The sequence below is a fragment of the Carassius gibelio genome, chromosome B19, assembly GCF_023724105.1.
Source record: "Carassius gibelio isolate Cgi1373 ecotype wild population from Czech Republic chromosome B19, carGib1.2-hapl.c, whole genome shotgun sequence".
Taxonomy (NCBI): Eukaryota; Metazoa; Chordata; class Actinopteri; order Cypriniformes; family Cyprinidae; genus Carassius; species Carassius gibelio.
The window spans coordinates 27,825,862-27,852,945 of record NC_068414.1 but is presented as its reverse complement, the minus strand read 5'-3'; the positions used below and the strand labels follow the sequence as shown (position 1 = coordinate 27,852,945).

At 39.4% G+C, this 27,084-nt stretch overlaps 2 protein-coding genes across 3 annotated transcripts; both read right to left on the bottom strand.

The window, feature by feature from the left end:
- Nucleotides 1-371: 371 nt before the first annotated feature.
- On the bottom strand, nucleotides 372-10,975 carry LOC127979510 (hepatic leukemia factor). 2 transcript variants are annotated; one of them, XM_052585026.1, is made up of 4 exons: nucleotides 9,985-10,975; nucleotides 7,336-7,767; nucleotides 4,316-4,560; nucleotides 372-3,517 (listed from the first exon to the last, which is right to left on the bottom strand). In XM_052585026.1, the coding sequence occupies exons 1-4, from the start codon at nucleotides 10,175-10,177 to the stop codon at nucleotides 3,302-3,304; spliced, it is 1,086 nt and encodes a 361-aa protein (XP_052440986.1). In that variant the 5' UTR covers nucleotides 10,178-10,975; the 3' UTR covers nucleotides 372-3,301. The 2 variants fall into 2 exon arrangements, with proteins under 2 accessions (XP_052440986.1, XP_052440985.1); XM_052585025.1 differs by having other exon boundaries at nucleotides 4,316-4,563; nucleotides 9,985-10,971.
- Nucleotides 10,976-13,273: 2,298 nt separating this feature from the next.
- On the bottom strand, nucleotides 13,274-26,188 carry LOC127978911 (uncharacterized). The gene is made up of 3 exons (XM_052583888.1): nucleotides 25,150-26,188; nucleotides 24,726-24,842; nucleotides 13,274-19,817 (listed from the first exon to the last, which is right to left on the bottom strand). The coding sequence occupies exon 3, from the start codon at nucleotides 19,070-19,072 to the stop codon at nucleotides 14,543-14,545; it is 4,530 nt and encodes a 1,509-aa protein (XP_052439848.1). The 5' UTR covers nucleotides 19,073-19,817; nucleotides 24,726-24,842; nucleotides 25,150-26,188; the 3' UTR covers nucleotides 13,274-14,542.
- Between the last annotated feature and the right edge of the window lie 896 nt (nucleotides 26,189-27,084).

The window sequence follows — 27,084 nt, the reverse complement described above, 5'->3', positions numbered from 1 at the left end:
GAACAGGTTCAAAGTTTCACCTCCAGTTTAAGATACATCTATGAGAAGACTTAAGAGCATAATAGCCGTGTATTGACACAAGCATTCAGTGCGCAAGGCCAAACTGATGCCATGCAAGCAGGCTAAATTAGCCTTTTTGCATGCCTGCAACTGGTTTGGATAGTTGGCTGATGGGGTGTGTGACACAGATGCTGTTAACCTTTATTCAATTAGCTTAGAGACTGACAATAACAGCGAGTAAACAAAACGCACAAGCAAATCGGCTTCTGATCAGATTCCAAGGCATGCATTCAAAATGGCCTATTTACAAACGATTTTGCTTTCAACCATCAATTCTGAAATAAATTGGTATTTACAGCACAAGGGATTCATTGTCAGTGAACAGGGGTAATTATTTATTGGTGTTTTGGGGGGAAACAAGCCAGACCACATTTCCCAGCATCCCTATAGGCAGGAACAGTAGACATTACCAAGTGATGTTTGACAGTGGTGAGATTCATTGTTCATAACAGTCACAAACAGGGAGCTGTTCATAAACCACATGTGGAAAGGGGAAAAAAATGATGAATACAATACCCGCAATATCATTTAGCAACACGCCATCACAGCAAAAGTGACGACGGGCGACCAATGCCCATGTGCACACAGTTACATAGAAAAATAGCACTGTCAAAAGTTTTTTTAAGCTCTTTAAGGTTTCAACCTTCACTTGCTTTAAGCTTCTTTTAAACAAACTGTACGTCTTTGACATGGCATCAAAAAGTAGCGAGTCAAAGGTGGTAGAAGAAGAAGTTCTGTCAAGAGAAAGGAACAGTCAATCTATTAGTTGTTTGTTTCAGGTTATATCAAATCCATACACACAAGGACAAGATTATGGCCCCCCCATTGCACTTGAGGCCTTGCACAGTCTCGGTGGATGGGTCCAACATTGAACAGGCTCGACTGAGTAATTCAAGATGGTCTTGCAGTTACAAGGGAGGTAAGAGAGCAATACATTTCCTTTGAAAAGTAAGTTGAAATGCTGAAAAGAAACGTGAGAATCATAATCATAACAACAGCAATGATAATGCAAGCAATCATATAATAATAGAGCAACAAGCTTCAAAAGGAAAAGACATTTAATTCCTATCTGTAAAGTAATAAAGTTATATATCCAGCACTGTGTTTTTTTATTTTTTTGTCCATTTCTTTTTTTAACAGAATCTTCTTCCAAAAATAGTCGATAGTGCACTATTCATTTCTGTGGAATTATACAGCCACCATTAACTGGCTTCAAAAGATTGGACAACAATCAAGCAAACAAAGCCACAGCATCGCTGATCAGTGTGGCGTGCTTTTTTATAGTCATCCCAGACACCTGAGAAAACGGATAAGAAATCAGACCTGTCTTTTTTTATCGGAAAGGTACTACATTTATATATTCAAGTTATGCAAATTACATCTATAATCACATATTCAAGCATATACTCATGTACACACACATATCTAGTGAGAGAATAGTTTCATATTTAATATATAATATAATATTGTACTTTGTATGGTACAGTAGTATTAGGGTGCATTTTGGGGGGGGGGGTTAATTTTGAGGAAATGTATAGATATACTCATGTAGGTCTATCTATATATATATATATATATATATATATATATATATATATATATATATATATATATATACGATCCCTCATACAATGATCAATAATCATAAGAAATAATAACAGAGCAAAGGTTATAGGCAAACAGGTTATAACTGTGCGTCTGGGTCAAGAGACTGGGTGAGCACCATATAAAGTGACGGTCATAAACATGAAAAATGTTTTTTCCTGCGGTGGAAAAATACACAAGCATGCGCCAGCATGCAACCCACTTGCTGCCGACTCGACCTGGGTGAGAAATGCCAAACCAGTACCAATCACAACGTCAAAAGCTCGAGGAACAGAGAAAGAGAGAGAAAGGATATTGCTGCGTTTAACAGTTCTGTGGTTCATGTCTTCAAAGAGTCTGTCTGTGTATATATATATATATATATATATATATATATATATATATATATATATATATATATATATATATATATATATATATGTGTATATATATATATATATATATATATATATATATATACATATACACATATACATAAACATACTGGCCATGAAAACTCACGTCCAGTTTGTGTTCAAAAGAGTGTCTGTGTGCATGTGGACATTTTTGCTTTAACATTAAAATCTATACACGGAAAAATCTTGTACACATTTCGTGACTCCCGAGACAGTGACAAATTTGTAATGCCATCTTTCTCTCTCTCTCTCTTTCTCTGTGTCTCTCTCACCTCAGGATAAAAAAACAAACACACACACTGAATTTGAAGAAAAGGAATCAAAGATACCAAAACAAGTGCTTGAACAAATCCATGATGAAAAATTAGAAACTATACAGTTTTCATGTTTGCTATTTTTAGTTTCTCATCAGATCCGTTTCTTTTCACAACTCTTATTGACGTTCATCCCTTTAGTCTTGTTCTTCCTGACCAGCCTGACTGCCCCTGATGTTGAAAACATATCTTTTAAAGATAACGATCCTGACTTTCGGTCCAGCTCCCCACAACATCCCACCCATATATAAAATATACAAAAACGACTATTTCCAAAATCTCATCGCCTGCCTGCTTCTGCAAGTATAAAAATATACAGTTTTCCTATGTCAAAATCTCTTTTGTGCTCTCGCCGCCGTCCGCGTTCCTCCTCCGCCTCTTCATCTACTCTATTATAGCTGACCCTAAAAGTTCAAAAATATACAATGTGTTTTTTGTCATAGAAAAAAATTACATCTCTACCACCTCCTGTATAGTTCTCTCTCTGAGAAAATCATCCCATTATAGAAAGAGGATGTTCACAAGGGCTACGTGACATTATAAATGATCCGTGAGTATTTATGAGAGATTGGATTGCACATCCTCAGTCAAGGTTTGCGGTGTATCGTAGGAGAAGAACCGATGCTTATGAACTGCGCTTGTGCTTATAGTCCAGGTAGACCTTGTGCACATCCCTCACGCTGGGGCCACAATTTGAACCACAATTTTCAAGTATTTGTTTCAACCAAGCACCACACCAGCTAATTCAAAAACTATCCCTGCTCGTCCGGAAAGAAATGTAAATCAGTGAACAGAGTATCGTAGTGCTTATTTGAAGCAAACGCTATGAGAAAATGCCATTCCAGGATGAGTCGAACAGCCCTTGAAACGCTATTTCAAAATCAGTAATTGTGTCTTTCTCTTCTGTGTGTTCTTTCTTTCTTTTCTTCATAAGTCTCCGTGGCGACTCTCGTATTTGCTGATGATGTTGCGACAGCGGCCCAGCTCTTTCCGCATATCTGCAACCTCCTGGCGAAGGGCGGCGTTCTCCCGTTCCAGGAACGCCGCTCGGAATGAAATCTGGTTCTCCTTCAGTCGGCGGGCATCGCGAGAACGCTTTGCTGCTTCGTTGTTTTTATAGCGTCGGCTCCAGTACTTGTCATCCTTTGGAGGTAAAAAAAAATGGGGAGAAGGGTCAGATCATAATTATGGATAGATGATATATGAGTACCATAGGGTTTTTTTTTAGACAATATGATTTTTTTTAATCATATCAGTTGATATTCAATATTTAATTGCGCATGCTAATTTCCACCAATTTTTACATTTAGATTAGCTTTATTGTCATGCTCCTCATTTATGTACACAAAAATTATTAATTTAATTATTACACTGTTAAGAGTAATCCTCATAAAATTATTTTTTTACTATACATCAATAAATTCACACATAATTTCACTTCACATTTATTAATTCACATTTAAAACACTTGATTTTGGAGGTTTTTGTGTGTGTATGTGTGTGTGTTCTATTATTAATTTATTGACACCAAATGTTATAAAATGTTAACATTGGCCATTTTTATTTACCATAATATTAATAATTACTGGCTTTATATCAATTGAAATATCAGCTAGAATGTTAATATCGGCATAGCAGCATGATAAGCAATCAAGTTTATCTGGAATTTGGAAAACAATCATCTATCTATCTTTCAATCTATCTATTGTAATATGTATTATTTAGAATAACAGCGACTTATTCACACACAGAACCAAAAAGATATAATGTTAATAACAATATGGTTGGAGTTTTTTTTATAAGGATGCTGATTAAAACAGTATATTATCCTTTAGAAGTTTTCATAATATTGAACTTTTATTGATTATTCAGAGATGCTTGCCAGCAGCATGATAAGATATTTCGGGAAACAATCTCTCAAACTGAAATGATCTGTAGTACCTTCTGCTCATCTGGCACCAGCATTTTGCGGGCCTTCTTGATCATGGGCTGAGGCTTCAGCTCGTCCTCTGTGAAGCGATGCCTGCGCGGGTCGAACGCCTCCTGGCCTGGCACACTGGACAGGGCGAGGTCAGCAGGGTCAGGATCAAAGTTCACCATGACATCAGCCACATTGGTGGGTGGCACCACCGGCGGAGGTGGGCAGGAGGGGCTCGGAGAAGGGTCAGGTGGTACAGTTTGAGCCCCTGCTGAGAAAATAAAAGAAGTGTCAGGAAAAAAATTGTCTCTCACATGTCGCAGACCACATGTTATCAGACAGATGAAAACACCACGCGTCTGGGCTAAAAGCAAAGAGGATTATGAACAATACAAGTGTACGTTCCCTGACTAGATGCAGTGGCCTATTTTGGCCACAAGGTTACGCCAAAAGCCAACGTGGACACTTGCCAATTCCAGCAGCTGGCAGGCAAGTTCGACAAGACAACCTGCAGTTTCAATTCATGTTATAAACATCCAGAGAAACACGATAAAGCTAACCCTGAAAACGCTCACATTTTGTTCACGGCGGAGATCGTTTAAATTCATTGGGCATGGTTTTCCAGCACTTTCCAGCACTTAGCTTACTTCTCGTATATTCTTCCTCTTTTTAGTGTCAAATATGCTTTTAGAGCAGCTGATAACGCTGCGATTGGAAGGCGAGCACTTGACGTTAATGATGATACATTAGCTGGAATGACGGTTTGTGCTTTAGTGGTTCTGAGCCGCTGCTTTAAATTGTTCCAGAGGAACTTCTTACACAGATATAACGTGTTTTGGGATAAACACATATAATTAAGAGCTAATTATAAGCGAGTAGCATTTGCTGTTGTATGCACCTTTAAACATCGCCTGTAAAATGTTGAAATAAGATAATTCTGTTTATTTCAACAACAGAACAATCCGGCTTCAGACTTAAAACCTCTCTCAAAAGCCCAATTTTCTCATGTAAACATAATCAAATTCTTTGTAATTTAATAATGAGCTTCTAAGGAGGCCTGCCAAAGTTTGTTTTCCATTCATTAAGACAACGCACAAAGACCAACACAAAGTGATATAGGAAGATCGTTACGTACAGCACGCTCCCAGCAAACCGACGTTTTGTTCAGTTCCTGTACTAATCCTCGTCTATCTGAAATCTAGCAAGGGGAAAAAAAGTGTTTTTTTCTCATGAGCATGTACAAGACCAGCTGTCCTTTGGGCCTCTTCCTTTCTATGCGGGAGAAGACATAAACAAGAGACACAGCTGTGTGCACAATTCACATAGTACAAGCTATACAAACACACACAATGACATACAGTTCACACTGCCATACAAAGGCAAGCCCATCTATCTATCTATCTATCTATCTATCTATCTATCTATCTATCTATCTATCTATCTATCTATCTATCTATCTATCTATCTATCTATCTATCTATCTATCTATCTATCATCACCTATCATTTTATTATCTATCATTTTATCGTTCTATCATTTAAACATTCTATTTATCATTCATTTCATACAAAAACAAAGCTGCAAATGTTGTCTGCCATCTTTCTGATCCTATCATTCTTTTTATCGTTCTATGATTCTATATATTGTTCTGTTGTTTTATACAAATACAAACAAAATGCAATCTATCTAATGATCTATCTAGTTTCATAATTCTATCTATCTATACATCTGTCTCTCTGTCTATTTGTTTATATATGCAAAGTAAAACCTAATTTTATCTCTGTCTCTCTCTGATTCGATCATCGATCTATCTATACAAAGGCAAACACAATGCAGTCTATCTCTCTCGTTTTATGTCTGTCTATCTATCTATCTATACACACACAAGTTATTGCACTTTAAATATTCAATTATAACTACATGTATATGTATATATTATTATTATTATCATTGGCACCACACATATCAATACACAGCACACACGACTTGATCTGTTTCAGATGTCCAAACACAATCAAACATTTGTTTTACCATGAACAAATTACAAATACCCGGCAAATGCATACATATCTTTTAAAGCATATATCTTTTAAGCTTTCTCTTTCTATCCCTTCTGCCCCTCCTTCTCCTCCCCTGTCCGTTCTTTCCCTTCAGTCTCTCTTTCCATTGCTCTCTGCATCAGCACGTGACAAGTCTACTGCACATGGCCCCAATGTGTGAGAGAGCGGGAGGGAGGGGGAGCGAGAGAGAGATTTCAGAACATGCAATAGAAATGCACCCAGCATCCTCTCTCTCCCTCTTTCTGTGCAGCATTTTGAAAATTCAAATAGATCTTTCTGTAAATAGTATACAGTGCAGAATGCTGCACAATAATTTATATTGATTTCAATTTGACAATGTCCAATTGCACTATGTGCAATCACTAATGCCATTACATTGTTAGGTAGGATTTATTTTATATTTATATTATATATTTATATTTATGCATTTAGCTGATGCCAAAGCGACTTGCATTCAGGCTAACAATTTTTCCTAACATGTATTTTCTGGGATTCGAACCCCCAACCTCGCGCTTGCTAACACAATGCTCTGCCACTTGAGCTACAGGAACACATTTTGTTTGATAAAGCTAAATTTGTTGCTTCCCTAAATATTAGATGAGGTTATTATCTGCTCTGATTATTATGCTGTAAAGAAACATTTCCACTCTACAAACACACTCTCACACACAGCTGTGCCCTTAAAGCTTCAAAGCCTGCATTACCCTGGGCTTCAGATGCCAACAGTTTAAGACATCCCATCATGCCTCACTGCAGTCTACAAGAGTGGCTGAAACTATCGTGCTCATGTTCACACCAATGCACACACAAAAATACACCAAAACAGTGGTGGAACCTAAATAAAGTTGTCGTACTGACACACACTAATCAATCTGCGATATACAACTATTTAAGTCAGTTCATTAAAAACACAGTATGCGACAGCTAAACCATTAGCCAGCCATTATGGTTCCTCAAAATAATTGAATCAAAAATATTCTTACCATGCAGACACTCTGGACCTCCCAGCAGTCCAGGGCCCTGTGGCACGTCCAGACCCAGTAAAGAGGATGATGAAGACGATGAGGAGAGGGAAGAGATGGAGGAGGCGGAGGAAGAGCAGGGCGGAGAGGAAGAAGGTGGGCACTGGGAACTCTGGCAGGGTACGGCCGATTGCGTGCTCTGGGAAGGGACCTGAGCGGCCGTACTGCAGGTGTTTCCCGACGGCATGCACCCCATCCCATTCTCCGTCAAGAACTCCTCCAGGTCCATGTACTGTAGCTGGAACAGGCCGCCGTCACACGGCAATGTACGCTCCCATAGCAATGGGCCGAGGAAGGCGGACTGGTTAGTGGAACGCAGGGTGCCGTTCCCACCATTCATGCCCCCAACTCCACCCAATGAATCCTCATCAGAGTCCAGAGGTTTGTCTTTATCTGAGTGTGGCAAAAAGAACAATAATCCATCAAATATGTTCACCTTTTTTATTTTATCATTAATAAATTAGCATATAAGATTCAGGATTTTTAAAGGTACACTATGCAACTCTTGGAGCTCTAGTGGTTAATAAACAAAACTGCATGTGTCTTGTGAAAGAATAGTCTGTTTATAAATATAGGCATTCTGCAGTGATGAAAGATAAGACAAAAACATTGTTTGGAAGATTGCTTAATGATGTACTTGTATAAATTTTGTAAACTTTAACAAAAATTACACATTATTTTAATAGTAATTAATAATTTTATTATTTTAGTGTATATCAGCTTTTATCATTATTTCCATGTTTTAATCAAAATATTTATTACTTTTTGTATATATAGTTTTATTTTTATTATTATTTTTTGTTTATTTTATTCACTACTAATAATTTATTTTAATTGTGCACAAACAATTATCAGTAGTTTTAGCTTAAGTTAACAACAACACTGCTGGATAATACGGAATACTTAATTCTGCATGCTCATGTCTATTATTTTTACATTAAGATAATTACATTATCTTCGCCATCATCTAAAACTAACTTAAAGTCCCATGCTGTCCCAAACCTGTATTATATTTTTTTCTTGTGTTGAACACAAAATAAAATATTTTGAAGAATGTTGGTAACTAAACAGTTGCTGGTCCACATTGAAATTGATAGCAAGAGCTTTGTCCATCTTTGTTCTTATTTTTTAATTACAAAGATAAAATAATGTCAAAGACTTTTATCTTCGCCCACTTTGGCCTAAATATCTGCCATTCTTTTTTCTTTTCTTTTGTTACCATAAAAGTCTTTGTCTTTATGATAGGGAAATTAATGCTCAGACAACGTACAAAGTAGTAGAACCAACATGACAAAGAATCGTGATAAAATTGTGAATCGTGATATTTCTTAAAAAAAAAAAAAAAAAATTGTGATATGATATTTTTTATGGTTTTCAACCATAACATTAAAATAATAAACAGTTGTAATATTAGAGCATCTCAACATATTTACACAAATAAACATGGCGCATATGCATACAAGCGTACAGTGTGCTTAATGAACAAACAAATTTCACGAGAACATGACCCTTGAACTGCTGGAGTATCACAGCTGCAATGAGCTTAGAAACACACAATGCCATGCACACGGCTGGAATGCCATGGGCCAAGATGGAAGTCTCTTTCTCTCTGCCCATCGCTCAGATGAGAGATGAGAGATATGGGGGGTTGGGTGGGTGGGATGGTGGATGTGGCTGGCAAATGAGAGTGCTGCATGAGTGCTTCTGAGGGAAGCAGGGAGCTGAGCTGTCATCTCCAGCACAGGGGCTTTTGAAGACAGAGCTGGGGAATATGCGCTGCATAATGATAGCTGGGAAAAAGCTGTGTTTTTCTTTACAACAACAGCGTCCTGACAAATGGGAAGTGGAGGAATGTTCAAGAGGCCGCAACCAATAAACTGGAAGAGGGAAACAATGGTAACAAATGGAAAGAGAAAGAGGATATTGATGGAGAGTGGGAGTTTTCAACAAAGCACAGCAGCGAAGATGTGACATACACTGGAAAAAACTATAAAAAACAAACAAACACGTAATTAAGGAACGAACAAATACAATTTGATAATACAACACTGGACTTTTACTAAAAGTGCTGTCACAGTATTCATCCTCCTCTTCCTGATTACGTTTAACCTTTCTAAACCTGAACTGACGTGTATTATCCACAAGAGCGCGCATCTGAGCAAACAGTTTTGTGTACATCCGTATTAAGACAACACCTCAATGCATTTTAGGATGGCATCCCTTTAATGGCAGCCATGGAAGCTTCAGAAATCCCTTTAAGAGAGGGTAGAGGCACTTAATTTCTTTAATTTATAGTGAACCCGTCGATTCACACAATTTGTCATCATTTTAGCCATTAAGTCGAGGAAACAGCCTGACTGAGTAAGGAATGGAAGATGTTTCCTGGTTGCACAGAACTGAGGTAGATCAGCCTAGAGCTTGTGAGGCACCAAAAGTTATATTGCTGATCCCTATTGATGATTTAACTACTCTATAAACTAAAATTATATTGTGGATAACAGATTATTTTAACAGAGACACTATTTAAGAGATTGTAAGAGTGGATTAGTGGGTGAGATAGAGAGAGAGAGAGAGAGAGAGAGAGAGAGAGAGAGAGAGAGAGATAGTCACCTTTCATCTCAGCACAGCAGTCTTTCACTCTCTGGTCCCCTTTAATAGGCAGCTGTAGAAGAGATTTCAGACTGGCCATGGAATTATTCAGGTGGCCATTGGTGGTGGTACCTGCAGGGTTAGCAGGACCGAGCTGTGGACTGGTCCCTGGGGGAAGGTCAGGTGGCAATAGCTGAGAAATTGGCCTGGACATTCCTCAGTGTAACACCTCGTCCAGGTTTAACCAGTTAATAACTTTTCAGATCACTGGACAGTTGAGCTGGTTGACTGAATCAAGTGTTTCAATCAAAAGTAGAAATGTACAAAAACACAAGAGTTTGGAAGTTGAGCGAACCGGGGTAGGTGTATGAAAGTTCATGAGCATTTGAATTCGAATTCAAAGCCCTAATGCGTTCCCATTAGGAATCTGAAGTGGACTGACGTTCTGTTTGGTCCGCTCAAGTGAGAAAGATGCAGGAGTTGTACTTCATCCTCTTCAAACGCAATGGCTCCCTTTAAAAAATATTCTGCTGATTGTTTGGCGTTCAGTTCAGCTCATTTGTCGACGTATGTCATCGTATTAAACTGGTGCTCCTCGCGTCCAGGACAGAAATATTCCCCGAAAAAACGAATGAGTTGAATTAGACGGGCGTCCATGGAGGCAGAAACACTACTGAGTCCCACTGTCGGCAGGAAACTGCGAGTAAACTATAATATCAGACTGAATCGAATTCGGGAGCTGGAAAAAACTCCCTGTGCAAATAAAAAATGGGTCCTCTCTTCAGAATATAATAAACAATTAAACGTGAGCGGTGAGATGGCTGTTATTATTCCTCTGCCCTCTTTGTTGTTTCCTCTCTCGTTATTATTTTTTAGCTAACCTCCGCAACCTCTATCTTTCTTTCTCTTTTTCCCTCTCTTTCTTCAGGCACTCGGTAAAGCGAGCGCTTGGTATCGTAGCAAGAGTCAGCTGGAACGTACACGGGCAGCGCTCGTGACATCACCTCTCACGGGGGAACGGCACTGAAGGGCGGGGCTATACATTATTCATGATACACACCTCCTCGATCAACGCCCACGATATAATAAACGAGCCGCTCTGACCAGTAGAAAGTGGCCCTGTTCACATATTAATATCAGACCACCCCTATTTTTCACTAACCTCTTCTGCGCCGTTACATTTTCACAGATCGAACTAATTTGAACGGGAGAATATGCATCCAAACAACAGCACAAAGGACAAAGTTCGATATAATACATGTGCATGTCAATGTCAAAAATGAAGTGGATGGTTTTCATAAATGTATTCTTTGTTTTTTATGGTGGCTTTGATATATATATATATATATATATATATATATATATATATATATATATATATATATATATATATATGCAGCATTCTCAACAAAAATCTTGTTTTTGTGGCTAGAGATGCATTACTTTGCTTCCTTTTTCATTGAACAATCTTAAACATACGATTGAGTTTTTATAGACGCACTAAAAATGTCAAAGTTACTTTTAAATCGGACTTTGAATTGATGACACTATTCATAATAAATGTGTATTTAAGAATCATATTTGTAACTATGACAGCGTCATGTCATTTATCTCTATATGCGCTAAAGTTGCCTTGCAAGATCTGCTGGGCTGCAGTGATGCGTATACAGTGGCAACGTTGTCTATGAGAACGTGCTTGCGAATATGTGTAAACACACAAGACCAAAATCAATAGACGCAAAAGACTGTTATCGGAATTGCAATAACATCCGTCTGGCCCATCCAAGTTCAAACTGCGACTGCTTTTTCTAATCCTCAACATATTCATTCATCTCTAATTTGTTAGAATAAGTCAAAAACGTGAGCATGTCTGTTTGGCCGACACAAATGTACCTTAAGGACAGCACTAGACCTCGTAGCACGCACATGGCTCAGGCACGCGCGATCGCTACCTGCCGGCGGCCTCTCCTTTACGGGATTGGTCTAAAGTAGGTCAGTATCTGCCCCTCGCCAGATCCGATTGGACAAAACTAGGTCAGTCGCTCCTCCCAGAGTTCTCCCCATGCTAGTGCCGCGTGAGATGAGAGTAAAACAACACGCAAAGGCGGCTTGGTGAGATCTTTGTGGATTAGTGCCGGCAACTCTTGTCAGACACAGAGATCAAATGGAATCTGCCTTTGCGTGTTTAAAAAATGAAAACAAATACGAAGAAGCTTCCATCCATGGGGATTCTTTTGCACAGACTGCAGTTTTTGACCACCCAGCTGATAGGTTTACTATGCACAATGTAAAGTGTGTGAAATGATGATGATATCCATTTAAAATAATATTAAAACATCTGATCCTTATGAAATTGTATGCACGTAAGGGCAAGATGTAAAAAAAAAAATTCTGGATCTGATTTACAACTGCATAGTAAACAAGATAGTAACTTATATACGTGTGAAGCTTTTGACAAGTTAATTTCCATGGCTTTCATTCTTTAATGATTCAGTGTTTGCTTAGTCACTATGAACCTAGAAATATGAGATAATTTTGAAATGACTTTTTTAGGCCTTAAAACAGCACACATTTATTTATCGATGGATGGTGAAATAATGAACAGCAGAACTAGAAAAATGTACATTGCTGTGTACATTTCTATCACTTCACCTGAAATTGCTGATAAATCCAGGTTTTCTTTTACTAGGAAACCTGTATATGTAATATGTAAAGGAGAACAGTTCTAAACAAAACAATTATACAAAGGCTGTTACAGTAAGCAACACAGAATTGTTGGTATGGTACATTATTCTATTCAGCATCCTGCACTGCACAAGCCTTGCAAAGCAAAACGAGTCGATTTGATTTCTGAGGCCTCTCAGGCCACACAGAGAACATTACTGCCACCTAGAGGACTTTGTTTGCAACGTGCAGTTTCATATTAATTTCAATTAAGGTCATGCGAGACGATTTCCTGTATTGAACTCATTAAACTTTTGCTTGGAGAAACCCGAGAGAGAAAGCAAGTGAACAGACGGTTGTGTTCCTCTGACAAAACAAAACTAAAGTACCCTTAAGGGCATTCTTCCCTCCACCTCTAATAGTGTAAGTCACTGCACAGGGCATGTGCCAATGTGAGCAGTAAACATCATCATCCAGCAGAACTAGGCATCATGGCACCAGGTGCGTAACACCTGGTCGTATCCTCTCACTTGATGTTTATAAATCATTGAAATTTCAAGCCATAAATAACCAATTAACCCAATCTGTTTACCGTCACGAAGAGGCAAAACTCTGCTTCTCATAAACATTCAGAAGAAACGGTCTGTACATTTTCTCTTTTTTATTTGCTTTCTGAGAAACTCAACATTTCTGTTGACTCAGAAAAAGAAACAAGTTGTTTAGTATTTATATTTTGTATTTTAGTTTACTGAGAGGAAAACATTGGGACAGTAGAGCTAAGTAAAGTATTGAGAATGAATACAATAGTGTTGGGAAAGCTGGGCTAAACTGTGGTTTGGGTTAAACAGATCAAAGGGGCAGGGAACAGAAATCACACCGATACATATATTCCCCACATATTACAATGACAGCCCCTGCCACAAACCCACCCACCCCTAAAATAGTAAAAATTATAAAATAAAAAAAAATTATACTTTGAATAATAATAAAAAAAGAAAGAACACAATTGTTACATAATAAAATATAATACGCATTGTACAGTACAGACTGGCTATTCCTCGCTCCCGCTAGCCAATCCCACAACCAAAGACATTAACACTTGCCATAGAAACACCTGCAAAGGTTTCTTTACATATTTCTTAGAAAAGAAAAAAAAAACAGATGACATTAACCACAGGAACATGGCATTATCAACACCATTCTGTCCCCTCCGCATCAGCTCTGCAGAATATTTAGCAAGTTTTGACAGTTTCACTGCAGCGAGTCCTCTTTGAGACACTGTTCAATTCAACAATGGAGTGTCATAATTGAGGTTGTTCATAAGGAATACACACACTATGTACTTGATTTTCTTCCCAAAGCAAGTAATTTTCAGTTCCAGGTCAAACATTTGCATTTTAACATGAAGACAGTAAAAGTGGGGAAACACAACACCTCAATGAACAAAAAAGCCACGTATAATTGATAGTAAACAAAGGCTATACCGTTATCTCTGAAAACTGGGGGGAAACTAGTTTAGAGAACAGATTGTTACTGTTCAAATTAGTTCACTTTCACTTGTATGCATCCATCATTGCAGCACAAATAAAGTTACGAAAATACATAATGAATGCATTTTTAGAGGATAAAGATGCTACCATTACAACAAATGTGCTACCAAAAAACAGTTCCATAATCTAGAATATTCTTCCCCTTTGGAGAAACCGTGTTAGAGATCCATGTTGATAATGGATGGTTCTGTAGGTACAGGCTTGTTTTCACATCAACTGAGTCTTTTATTTTTCAGAGGCACTCCCTTGGTTATAGTCTGACCACGGTTGAGGAGTTGAATGTGTGGCGATTAACACCAAAGTTCTCTATGCCTACTTTCACGTAATCCTTGCCTCCAAATCATCCGTTTTAGATGTCAAATTACTTAGTGCCTGTAACCCGTCACAACTGTTGATCTTTCAGTCTGGTCCTCTGCCTTCTGAACATTAGTCCCCTTTATTGACATTTTGATTCCTCTACTGACATTTCGACAAGCAAATTTGTGGCGCTGCAGGAGAGTGCCATTCCAGAATCGAGAGGGACATCGAGAGCAAGAGAACGCCTCTTGAGACAGGTGGTGGGCCCGATGACGGAGAGCTGTCAGTAGCCTTCGAGAACGTTTTCCACAGACTATGCAGCGCAGGCGAGTCTGACGGCCATGTTTTCTTGGCGGATGCCTGGTCACACGGTGCACTGAAAGAGTTATGCGGCTTGAAAAAGTGGTAAGGGGACAGACAGGGCAAGAGTATGACTTTAAGGGAACAATGAGAGACTGCAGGCCTCTAAACCTTAACCGTCCCACACGCCATGTGCCTCCACCTACATTTAAACCAAGCCCTCCTCCAGTGAACTTGGCCCATTTCAGCTGAGCTATCCACTTCTTCCTCTTTAGCTGCTGCTGAAGCCTGCACTTCTTTCGTTTTAAATACATATGCCTCCTGGCAATTTCATAAGCACTGAATCCAGCAATCAACTGCATGCTCCTAGCCAGTTTATATTTTTTCTTTTTTTTTTTCTTCTTCCTCTGGGTGCCATCTGGCTGGGCCTGAGGGCTTTGCTGTAGATGTTGAGATTGCAGCGAAAAGGGGTGCTGTTGCTGGTGATGTTGAGAGTGCTGGGGTGTGGAAATGTGGATATGAGATGGAGTGGAATGAACAGTGTTACTTGGAACTCCTGAATAAATAAGCTGCTTCCCGTTGATTGGTTGCTGAAGCTGGAGGGGGCCCATAGTGGGGTTTGAGTAGTGCAGATGTTGGGGGTGTGAAGTCACATTTGAACTGTGATGTCCTGATTCTGGAGTGTAGAAGAGCGGAGAATAGCCAGCAGGCTGAGGATGCTGCGTGAGCGCAATAGTTGAATGGGGCTGTTGTACTCCATGACTTCCACTTTCAGGTGTTATATGAAGGAGTGCATTGGTTGCAGCCTCACTCTCTGAGACAGATGGGGCAGTTCCAATAGATTCACTTGCTGTTGGTTGTGTCGTTGGCCCAGTACGAGTCAAACCGTGTTGAGATAATCTATGTCTGGTCAGACTGTTGGAGTAGGAAAACTCCTTACCGCACACTTCACATGAAAACAATTTCTCCCCTCCGTGTTCGTGAATGGCTTGGTGATGGGCAGTCAGGTGGAAGTGATGGCGGAAAGATTTCCAGCAAATCTCACATGTATATAGCTTTGGAGGGTGTTGGTTGCTTGTGGTAGCATTAGATCCTTGAACTTTATCCTGAGAATAGGAGTAATAAGCACCAGGGTTGGTCTGATTTGTTTGATCGGGTTGATCTTGATTAGCAGGTGCCCCTTGATTTGCAGCAGATTTGGTTTTACTCCGCCTTGGCTTGAAATCTCCCCGTAGATGCAGCTTTTCATGCCTTTTCAGACTCTGTGCATATCCAAAATCTTTTCCACAGAGGGTGCATTTGTAGTTTTTCTCCCCCGAGTGAACAGTCTGATGTTTGGTAAGGTGAAACGGCTCCCGGAAGTCTTTACCACAGATGTCACAATGAAATGGCTTTTCCCCTGTATGCACACGTTCGTGCCGACGTAAGGTCTCACGTCTGCTAAAGCCCCGCCCACAAACAGTGCATAAATAAGGCCTTTCAGAACCATCTCCAGCAGCACCATTGCTTCTCCGACGTTTCACTCCTTCTCCTGGAGCCCCACCAGGTCTCGGCTCTCTTTTCTGTCTGGGCTTCCGTGGCCGCTTGGGTTTGGCATTAGGATTGTTGGCATTCTGGGAGTTAGGTTGCTGCTGTTGAGTGGGGTGAGATAAAGGTATCATTGAACCACTCAGGCATTCTTCATTACCACCATTTCCTGTGGATGTAGATGAAGAGGCCCCCATAGACCCGAAACCAAGCCCTCCTAGCAGTCCTCCGATAATGTCTCTCCGTTCCTCTCGTCCCCCAGTATTGTTCATCTCAGCAGGCAAGACAGAGGCGGCAGCAGCTGCAGCAATGGCAGACATGGCACTACTGGTGACTTCATCCTCAGAGTCATCCAAAAGAGAGGAGAGAGGCAGATGAGACTGCGGTTGGTGATGATGCTGCTGATTTTGAGGGTGTGGATGAAGTGTGGGGGCTAAAGGAGCTTTTCTGAGGGCCGGACTTGACATACTGTTGCCACAGGAGTCTCCAGAGTAGGATGATGGGTTGGCCTGTTGACGACGATAGTCATCGATTCTGTAGGAAGTTTGGTAAGGATCTCTTGAATATTCAGGATTATACTTCTCTTCTGTTTTGCCCACAGGGTTTTGATTAACACTTCTTCCATGTGAATACATACTGTCACAAGACATTGCTGCTGTGCTATCCTCATTTTTGCAAAATACCAATTCTTTTGTGTCATCCATTTGTCCACCTGGAAAGTCACTTTCAACCTTGCCCTCTACTGAACTTATTGAGCTACCATCGCTGCTTCTAGATCTCCTCCCTGGCTTGCCACAGTTACCTGATGCAGCATGGTTAAGCAAAGAAGTGCTCTCTCTAAAGCAGCGGCCACAAGCAGGGCAGCGGTAGGGCTTATCTTCGTGAATTTTCTCATGCCGAGTGAGGGATTCTCTGCGGTTGAATGAACGCTCACAGACGGAGCAGGCATATGGACGAGCTCCAGAGTGGATAACGCCATGCTGAAGGAGGTGCCCTCTCTTCTTGAACCCCTTTCCACATTCATTGCAACAGTATGACTTATCTGGACTTGAGCAAGCGGAAGACATGGGGTCTGTGTTCTCATGCTGATGGTGAGCATTTTGTGAAATTCCATCTTGTGTTGAGTGGGGGAGATCTGACTGATGCTGATGACTTGGGTTTGCGTTTGTGCTGCTGTTGGGACCACCACCATCTTCCTCATGGCAGCGTATGTGTCGGCGAAGGCTTGGGAGGTGGGAAAATGTCTTGCCACACTCTCCACAATGAAAGAGATGCTCTTGCTCTGACTGTGTGATATTGGGAGTCATTGATTGCTGATTTTCAGGCTTGGGGTTTTGAGAGATATTTGATACCAGCACGGAAGCAGAATTTGAAGATGGGGCAGAGGAAGAAGAGGAGGAGACAGTTGAAGAAGTGGAGGACGGTGTTGTCGAGGAGAGGATGGAGGAGGGGTCACCACCAAGACCCCTCATACCAACCCCTCCACCTCCTCCCACAAGACCAGAGGACCCATCATGTGCCCCAGAGCTGGCATGGCAGTTAGCACTGCTTGTACTGCTGCTACTGTTATTCTCTGACTTCCTCTGGGGCAGGTAGCCAGCCATGGCTTTCTTTCTCCTGCTGCCACTACCTCCACTTCCTCCAGCCCCAGATCCACTATCTCCTTTCCCATCATCTTTTGGTACGGAGAGATGGAGTGGGAGTGGCAAAGGCAGGCCTGTTTCTTGTTGCATTAGAGAAGCTAGCTGATTAGATGAAAGAACAGGAATACCTTGGAAATCAAAACCACCAAGAGGTGAAGGTTGGGAGGCAGGGTGTAGAGGGTGGTGTGGATGCGCATGGCTGTGAGGGTGGGACAACCCATGAGGTGGCAGCTGCTGCTGCTGTTGCTGGGGCTGAGGAGTTGAATGGCCATGGGTGTGGGAAGGATGGAGGGCTGGAGGAGGAGCAAGACCTGTATTTGAATCTGCAAGGCCAAGATGATTATGGGGACCCTGCTGAACTAGAAACTGTTCTAAACTGGCATTTGTTGGCACTCCAGAAAACAGGTATTGGTTTGCAGCGAGCATGCAACTGAACTGCTGGTGTAAACTTCTAGCATCAGACTGAGCTCCGACTAATCCAGCCACTGAGCTGCTACTGCTGGGGGGATTATTAGAAGTGGTGGTTGAACTCGAAGGGGAGGGTGATGACGAGGAGGGCCCAGGAGATTGCTGAGGAACAGAGAGGCCAGGGTGCAAGGGTGGTGGCGGTGGTGCTGATGTTACAACTCCTCCAATTACCCCAGAACCTCCTCCAGTACTTCCTCCAGCAAAATCGAAACGCCCCATTCCTGAGTGAAGCTGCTCCTGCGCTAGCACAGCCTCAGCAGGGTGAAATGTGCGTAGGAACTGTGGATAGCCAGAGGCAGAACTGCCACTCCCGCTGCTGCCGCTCATCTTGCTTGATTTACGTGTGCTTTGTGAAGATGAGGATTGAGTTTGTTGTGGAAGAGGTGGAGGGGGTGCACTCATTTTGGCAAATAAGGATGAAGAATCCGCAAATGCATTACTTCTAGATCCTTGAAGGGAACCAAGGCCAAGCCCAGACAGGAGACCACCAGATGCCTCACTCTGTTGTTGCTGCTGCTGTTGAAGCTGCTGCTGGTGCTGAAGTTGGACCTGTTGTTGGTGCTGCAGCTGTCTTTCCAGCCCCAGTCCTTTGAACTGGTGAGCCTGGTGTCCACTAAGCATTTCTAGAATGTCCATAGGGTACTTTCCAAACTGGAACATCTCCCTCACTGTTGAGGGGTGTTCCAAGGATTTTTTGTCCCTGTTCACTTGTTACTGCAAAAAAGTGGACAATGTTGTCTAACCTAAAAAATCTTCAAAGCTTTAAAGTAATCTGCTAGCAGCTCCAGTTTTTACAAATAAATGCCTGTGTGGGAGTAATGTGTCTGATTTTATGAGTGTCCATCCCAAACAAAGTTTTGGCTATAGTAGTGGGCCACTACATGTGATAAAATTTTGGAAGTCTTGGATTAAATAATCATCTATAAATATAAAAAACGGTAAAGGTTGTTTACAGTATCATGCAATGAACACAGGTCTGCATTACTCTTTCAAAATTACTATATCTACAGTTAAAACAGGTAAAAACATGTCTACTAATATCATATGAAAATTTGCTTCACAAAATGTATTTCACTAAAAAGAAAACCATTTAGTGTTGAAAGCCACTTAAAACTGAAGCAACGAGGGAATGTCTTTCTTTCTTGATATTGGTGTATTCCTTTGACAACTCCTGAATAATATGGTCCCACTTTTTGATTTCCTCAGTAATGTCTTCATTCAACAAGAAAATTCTGGTGAGCAACTTTTTTTTCGATTGTTCCAAGTTGGAGTGAAAAGGTGAAAGGTCAGATTGTCCACAGGGTGTATCCAACCTCGGTCTAGAACACCTCAGCTGGAAGACAACAAACAGCACAGTGGTATGACCAAGTTCTTCCTCCTCTCTGCCGTTGGCACCCTGTCAGTCCTGATTTAAAGAAAAGAGATCAACAATAGTAAGAAGATTTTTTATCAAAGGACAATTATTTCAGAAGAATATCAAGAGAAGGTACAAACAAGACATGAGAAGCAATGACTCACAAAGCAAATGCAAAACATAAATTTCTAACAATTAATTAACATAACTTTCTACCACACAATAAATCATGAAGACAAAATACATAAAACAAAAAGATAACAGACAAATTATATTAGAAAGAATTGTAGAACTCAAATGTAAAAAACAAAAAATGAAACATCTAAATACCTTAAAACAGGGATGTCAGAAGTAATGTTAATTTTGTACAACAATACCAAAATTACAAAAAAAAAAAAAACAACGACAACAAAAAACCTTACAACAGGGTTTACTTAGTAGACACTAACACTGCATAACCATCGTTTCAATTTAATGTTTCAATTACCACATTAATATTTACCTACTTTACACTCATGCATTTAGCAGATGCTTTTATCCAAAGTGACTTACAGTGAATTCAGGCTATATATATATATATTTTTTTTTTTTTTTTTTTTTCCGTATGCGTGTTCCCTTGGTATTTAACCCACGACCTTTTGCGCTGCTAACACAATGCTCTATCACTGAGCCACAGAAACACAAATTACCTACAGGAGCATGCTCAATGTAATTTTTCATTAATTCAATATTATTTTCCAGCGATGTTGAACAAAGTATGGAAAGGTATGGAATAACATAATTTCACTGGCATTTACGGGTGCAACGGATTATACAGACTGTTAAGTTTAACCATCACAGAGTGACAGTTTATCATTTACACATTTTGTCTTGCCAGTTTATACATTCAAACAATTTTAACTTGCGCGCTGTTTTTTGTGCGCTTAGCAGAGAGAGACACTGCATGAACACCAAATTGATTCCTCTTTCACATACACAAAAGTTATGATTAAAATACCAGTTTTGGCAAGTATTCTAGTAAACACAGTCGGCTGTCTTCAGTGAATGTAAACAGCTGAGAAAGAAACCGGATGTGTGTCAGTATTAGGTCCGTGCATTTAGTCTAAAAGAGACAACAGCCAATAAATACCTGCTTCCGTCTGCTAATCAAATAACACCACAGCTTATTAAAGATTAATCTCTATTTAACTTGTGCAGTGAGCACTATTGTGTTATTTTACACTGAATTATTACATTTCTGCACCAGAATACTAACTTTCACTAAAAAATTTATTTTTTTTGTTGGTCCAAAAAATTATCCAATCCGTGACTCAAAATCGGTAATCTGATCCGAACCGGGATTTTTATTATTCATTGCACCACTACTAGCATTGGTATCAACTTCTGCATTTTAATGAACCTTAAAATAATATTGACAGAAAACAAACCATAAATAGTTGACATCTAAGAGACATTTTTTTCACAATTTTAAATATTAGTATGAGGCTAATAACTTCATCTGTGTTGCAAAATAGCACTGCTATGACATGCAAATGATATTCATGGATAACATGCATAATGTAACTGAAGAAACAAGCAAATAAAAAGCACCTTCATTATTATAAACTGTTCACATCCATTCACACATACCTGTAAGGAATGTAAGGTAACTGAGCTACTGTAACTGTTTGAAAAGACCACTGGTTCTTATACTCAGTGTAAACAAAAAGCATAAATTTGACACTTTTCTAAGTTATTACTTTATTTTGAACTTTCTATTCAAGGAATCTAAATTAGTCCTTCTAGCTTTCAAAAGGAAATCAGCTGCATCTATTTAAAAGACCACTAGTTGTTTTCCTCAGTGTAAACAAATGTCACCAAATTAGTCACAAGCTCATGCATACCTAAAAATAAAAATGAAACTTAAATTATTTAGTTTAAAAAAGTAATATTAGCATATAACATGCATTGTAACAATTATATATATATATTTTTTGCTGTGTATGTTTTTGCTAGTATCACAACAAGACTTCAGTATAGTAATACTGACAGATTACTCAAACCATAATGTGTGACATTTGAGGGCTAAACCAAATAACATGTTAGCAAGTTAAAATCAGTATGGTTATCAGGTGCACCTAGGCCTGAGATGACCTGTACAACCCGTTGTCAGATAGGCAAGCTTATAAATTACAAGCTAAATTTATTCTAAGCAACTACATAGTAAGATTTATTTCAAAATATACATAATTAAGAACAAAGCAAATAAGAATCAATAAATAAACTGTCCACATTCATACATTCCAAACATTCAGACTTGATTTTGATAGATATTATATTTGTCAAAAGCATCTTAGCTGAAACTTTAAATGACCACTGCTTGTTTTACTCAACGTACAAAAGCAGCCAAACTTGCACAGCAAGTTTTTTATTAAATAAACTAATAAATTAATGTCAACAGTGACCCAATTTACCTTAGTTCACCTTGAATTGATTTCAAAAGACAGGTAGATACAAATATACTGATGTAAAATCCACACCAGCAAGAACAATTGAAATATTCATCAGTACGTTCCAATACAAACTTGTTATTACGAGTCCTTAAACCTGTCAATATCAAATGCTTATATATGCACAAATCAAATCCTTCTTATAGTCAAAAGTATCTGAGCTGAAACCAGGGTTCGAAATGAGGGGGGTCTGGGGGGGGTCCCGGACCCTCCATAAGTCGTTAGGGACCCCCCATAAGAATTAATTTTTGGATTTTGGGGGGTCCCGACAAATATATTTTAACATTAAAAATTATTGTGAAAATTATAGGTTTTAGTGACGTTTTGTATTTATAACGATAATTAATTGATTTTCTAGCGCGAGGCAGCAATCAGTGCAGCTATTAGCTGAGAGAGTTCTTTACGCGTGATTTTTTTTCCTCACTCGTTCTGCGTTACAGCGTGACAGAATGTTGTGGTGCTCCCGCAGACACATACTATATGAACGCGACAAAGAGACATCAGAAAGAGTGAAATCCTGAATGAAAATCCTGTAAGTGCTTCGATTGTGTTTATGTCTCCATAATTGCTTATAGTAAATTATTAGGAGTTAGAGTATCCATATCAAAAGTTGCATTAACTAGAGATACCCAGTGTAATGTAGAAGAGTACGTTTGTCAACGTTTCTTGCTAGCTGTAACTTATGTGTATGAAGCCAAATGATCTGCCAGCTAACAGCGGCGCCTCCCGCATAGTGTTTCTTTTACTCTCTATGGTATCTGCAACTGCATCAAATTCTCATCAAATTCTGCTTTAAAAAACTTCCTGTCAATACAGAACGAAATATGCTGTAGTCTATTTTGCCATCAATACTGCCGATGTTGTCTTTGCTGTATCAGTACGCTATACATTTATGTTAAACAGTGGTGGTGTTAGCGCAGTGGATAAGACACACGTATGTGGTGTGGAAGAACCGGGTTCGAATCCGCTGTGAGGCACCAATGTGTCCCTGAGCAAGACACTCAACCCCTAGTTACCCCAGAGGCGTGCGACCTCTGACATATATAGAAATTGTAAGTCGCTTTGGATAAAAGCGTCAGCTAAACGAATAAATGTAAACATCCAAGTGTAGACTGGTCTGTCTGTTGGCGCACAGAGCCACGCAGTCGCAGACAGAAGTTTGTGAACACCGAATTCCCTTGTCTTTCTTATCGGTTTTTGGAGAAAAAAAAAAAATAAAAAAAAATGATGTGTTCGAAAAAAATAAGTCAAAGTGCCCATCTCAACGAGTTTCCCCGTAAACGCAGTCAGAGAAAGAAAACGGATTTGTGTCATTACCGGTATTAGATACATGCATTCATCTTAAAGGGACAGCAACCCAATATACCTGCAGCTGTAAGTGTCACCAAAGTTAATCAAACGACGAAAAGGGAAATAGAAAATACACTTTTGTAGCTAAAGATGAACTGTATTAATTATATGAATCTTATTTAATGTATACATTGAATGCAGTGTTATTTCACATTTGATTATTTGATTTCTGTAACTTAATACAGTTAATTTACCTGAAAAACCAAAAGCACTGCTTTATTTCACATGTATTTTTGTTTTATTGCATTTATATATGCTTGTATTTTGTTTATTATTTTCTATGCAGAGGCACTAGGCCTGCCCTACAAAATGACTCCAATTTATCTTAGAACTTTACAAAAAGAGCTACTCAGATCATCAGGTGAAATTGTTTTCGGGAAGTATTGGAAGGAGTAAAGCAAGAAGAAGTGATAGATAGCCTTTTAGAATTTCATTTAACTCTGTGTCTATATGGGTGGGCTGGGGATGTAAGTATCTAGATATTTGCAGCAGGGCGAGGGCTTCTATTACCTCTCTCTTTTTTGATCATACATTTGTTTGCTAATTAATTAAATTTTTGGGGACCCCCCAAGAGTCCCAAGTCATTTCGAACCATGGCTGAAACTACTTAAAAATACCAATGGTTGTTTTAGTCAACGTAAACAAAGGTGACCAAATTCACATGTGAGTGTGTGTGTGTGTTTATATATACATATTCATATTATATATATATATATATATATATATATATATATATATATATATATATATATACATATTCATATTATATATATATATATATATATATATATATATATATATATATATATATATATATATAGTATTATTTATATATTATTTATATCCTAAAATATGACAAAATCAAATCTTTAAAATTGTCAAATGTAACTGGAATGCAACTAAAAACAAATATGATTATAATACCAATAACTCCAAAAGGAGAATATGCATGGAAAAGTAATCAATAATCAGCAATTCACTGAGAGAAAAAAAAAACATGAAAATCAAGAACTCAGCAGAGAAAATAAAATGATGACACAATGTCAACATAAAGACAAAGTGCAAATTCTCCACGCAACTACAATTAATTTCCATTGTATAACTAACGTTACAAACTTACCAAAGGCTCTGCAGGTTGAAGGAACAGCGCCGATTGTTCTCTCGGATGGTTGTGTGGACTGTGAAGGGGGATGAGGGAGAGGGGGAGAGACGAATTCCCTTTTTCAATCACATCCCTCTATGGCACAGCAAAAAGTTACAAAATAAAAAAATTACAGCAAATCAAAGCTGTTAAATGTACAAACAACTTGGCGTTATCATGCACTAACTTCGCTAAATGTGCGTATGCTACTCGTTGCGTAGAGGCTAACAACATGACAGAAAAACAGAAACATAAACAAGAAAGTGACTGTGAGTGCAGACAGCCGTCAGATTGATTCAGCCTATGAGCCCACTTCACTCGGCTAGCCTCTTAGCTAGCGAAATAAAGACGTCGTACCATTTTACACTGCAACAGAATGCATTTAAAAGCTTTAATATCCCACCTGCTCGTGAACGGAGAAAGTCCTCTTGAAGAGAAACGCGTGAAAATAATAAAGCTAAAAAGGGCGCCGAAAGCGTAGATGTGCACAAAGGCGGTTTCCGATTTCAGGTTAGCAGGTCATTTTTCCTCATCCCGTGGAAAAACACTCTCGCAGGCCTCTCCATCGCTTTCGATCCGTTAAACAAACCCCAATTTCCGCTGACTGCGCTCGCTAACGCTCAACCTCGCGCGAGATCGCTCTCATCCAAAGATTTCGACCGAAACTGGACTTCCAATCCGTATTCCGCTGATTTCTTTTTTTTTTTTTTTTTTTTTTTGCGGATTATGGTCGGCCAAATATTTTCCGCCCCGTGTCAATTTTTAGTGCCCCCGTCTTCCTTTGGGTACTTCTGTTCGCCTCACAGTGGTCGTTTCCGGGCAGTGATACAAGTTCCGGGTGGTGTTACATGTTAAAACGTCCGATACTGTCCTGCTTAGCGCACTGAAATCAGTATGTGATGAAGTGGGGTCAAAAGAAGCGTTTTCATTCGATAATGTATTTGAGTTTATTAAGGTAGGATGATAGAGACATGGTGCGTCACTTAGTTTCAATAACGATAACACCCGAACCTTGTATTTGACGGCATTAAGTAAATTAAGTAGTCGTAAAGCTACGGGGTTAGCAAACCAGCGTTTAAAAGCGCCAAAAACCAATGGCGCGCGGCACGTTCTAAATATTCCACTGCTGTGTGACGTTAGTAACACATTCTCAGAACGCACAATTCACGAACATCCCGCGCGAGACTCAAAAATATCACATTTCATCTCTCTCGCGCTGCGCGTTGACTTATAAAAAAATAGGCAGTCGGGGCAGCTGTTCCGCGCATATGCGATCCAAATTAATTAGACGTTATTTCACGTTGCGAGAGAACGACAGAGAGAGAGAGAGAACGTGCGCAGCATTTTTAGACAGCACATATATTTTGGAAAGGATGCAGGGCACAGCACCTCTCTGAAGCCATTTTACCAACATGCCGCCGTCTCTCCCCCCACCCTACCCGAACATAAGGTCCTCGCCCACCCTGCCCCTCAAAATGGCGAATGCCGGTGATGCCTCGTCCGTCTCCCTCAGGAACCATTTAAGAACCTGAAACGGCCCATTTTAGACCAATAAATACAAAACAGAACATTATACTGCAGAAAAAAGGATTTGATGTCAAATAGAAATATAATGTAGCCTACACCATAGCAATTTAACCTAAATAAAAAAGCTAGGTTTAAACAACATTTTAGACCACTAAATATAAAGAAAATTTAAAAGATGAGTGAGTGCAAGTGAATGAAAAGCAGAGATTTATGGCAGGCCTATGTAAATATGCAGAACCCACTTTGAACCTTTAGACAATAAATCAACTACTACATTCTTCTCTGTCTTTCATCGTTAATATAAACCATCCACACATTCTAACCCCAAGTCATATAGATGTCAAACTTTGCTTACGGAGTTGGCTGTTTTACCCAATGTGAAAAAAAAAAATGTTTTATAATACTCACATAATATATTGGGATATAGGCTAAAAATCCCAAAACATATGGAGAGTGGGGACGATTGCAACATGGCTTATTTCTTTAAATCAGGAATGATTAATCCTGGATGAAATCAGGCACATTTGACCATTCCTTCTACAAATATTAATTTTCATAGTAAAAAAGGTATTTTAGTTAATAATCAGATCTTTTGTCATACTGTTTGTGTGAAGCATTGTAAAAACATATGATTTATATCTGTGTTTTCTTAGCTTCTAATAGGCCTAGATAGCATACGTGTCAAAGATGTGTCAAGCTAATATACCAAGTTTTGTCACGGCTGTCAGTGTCGCCACACATTGTTGCAACCGTCCCATCATGCTGTCCGTTACCACAACACTGATGTAAAAGCTTGCCATAACATTACAGA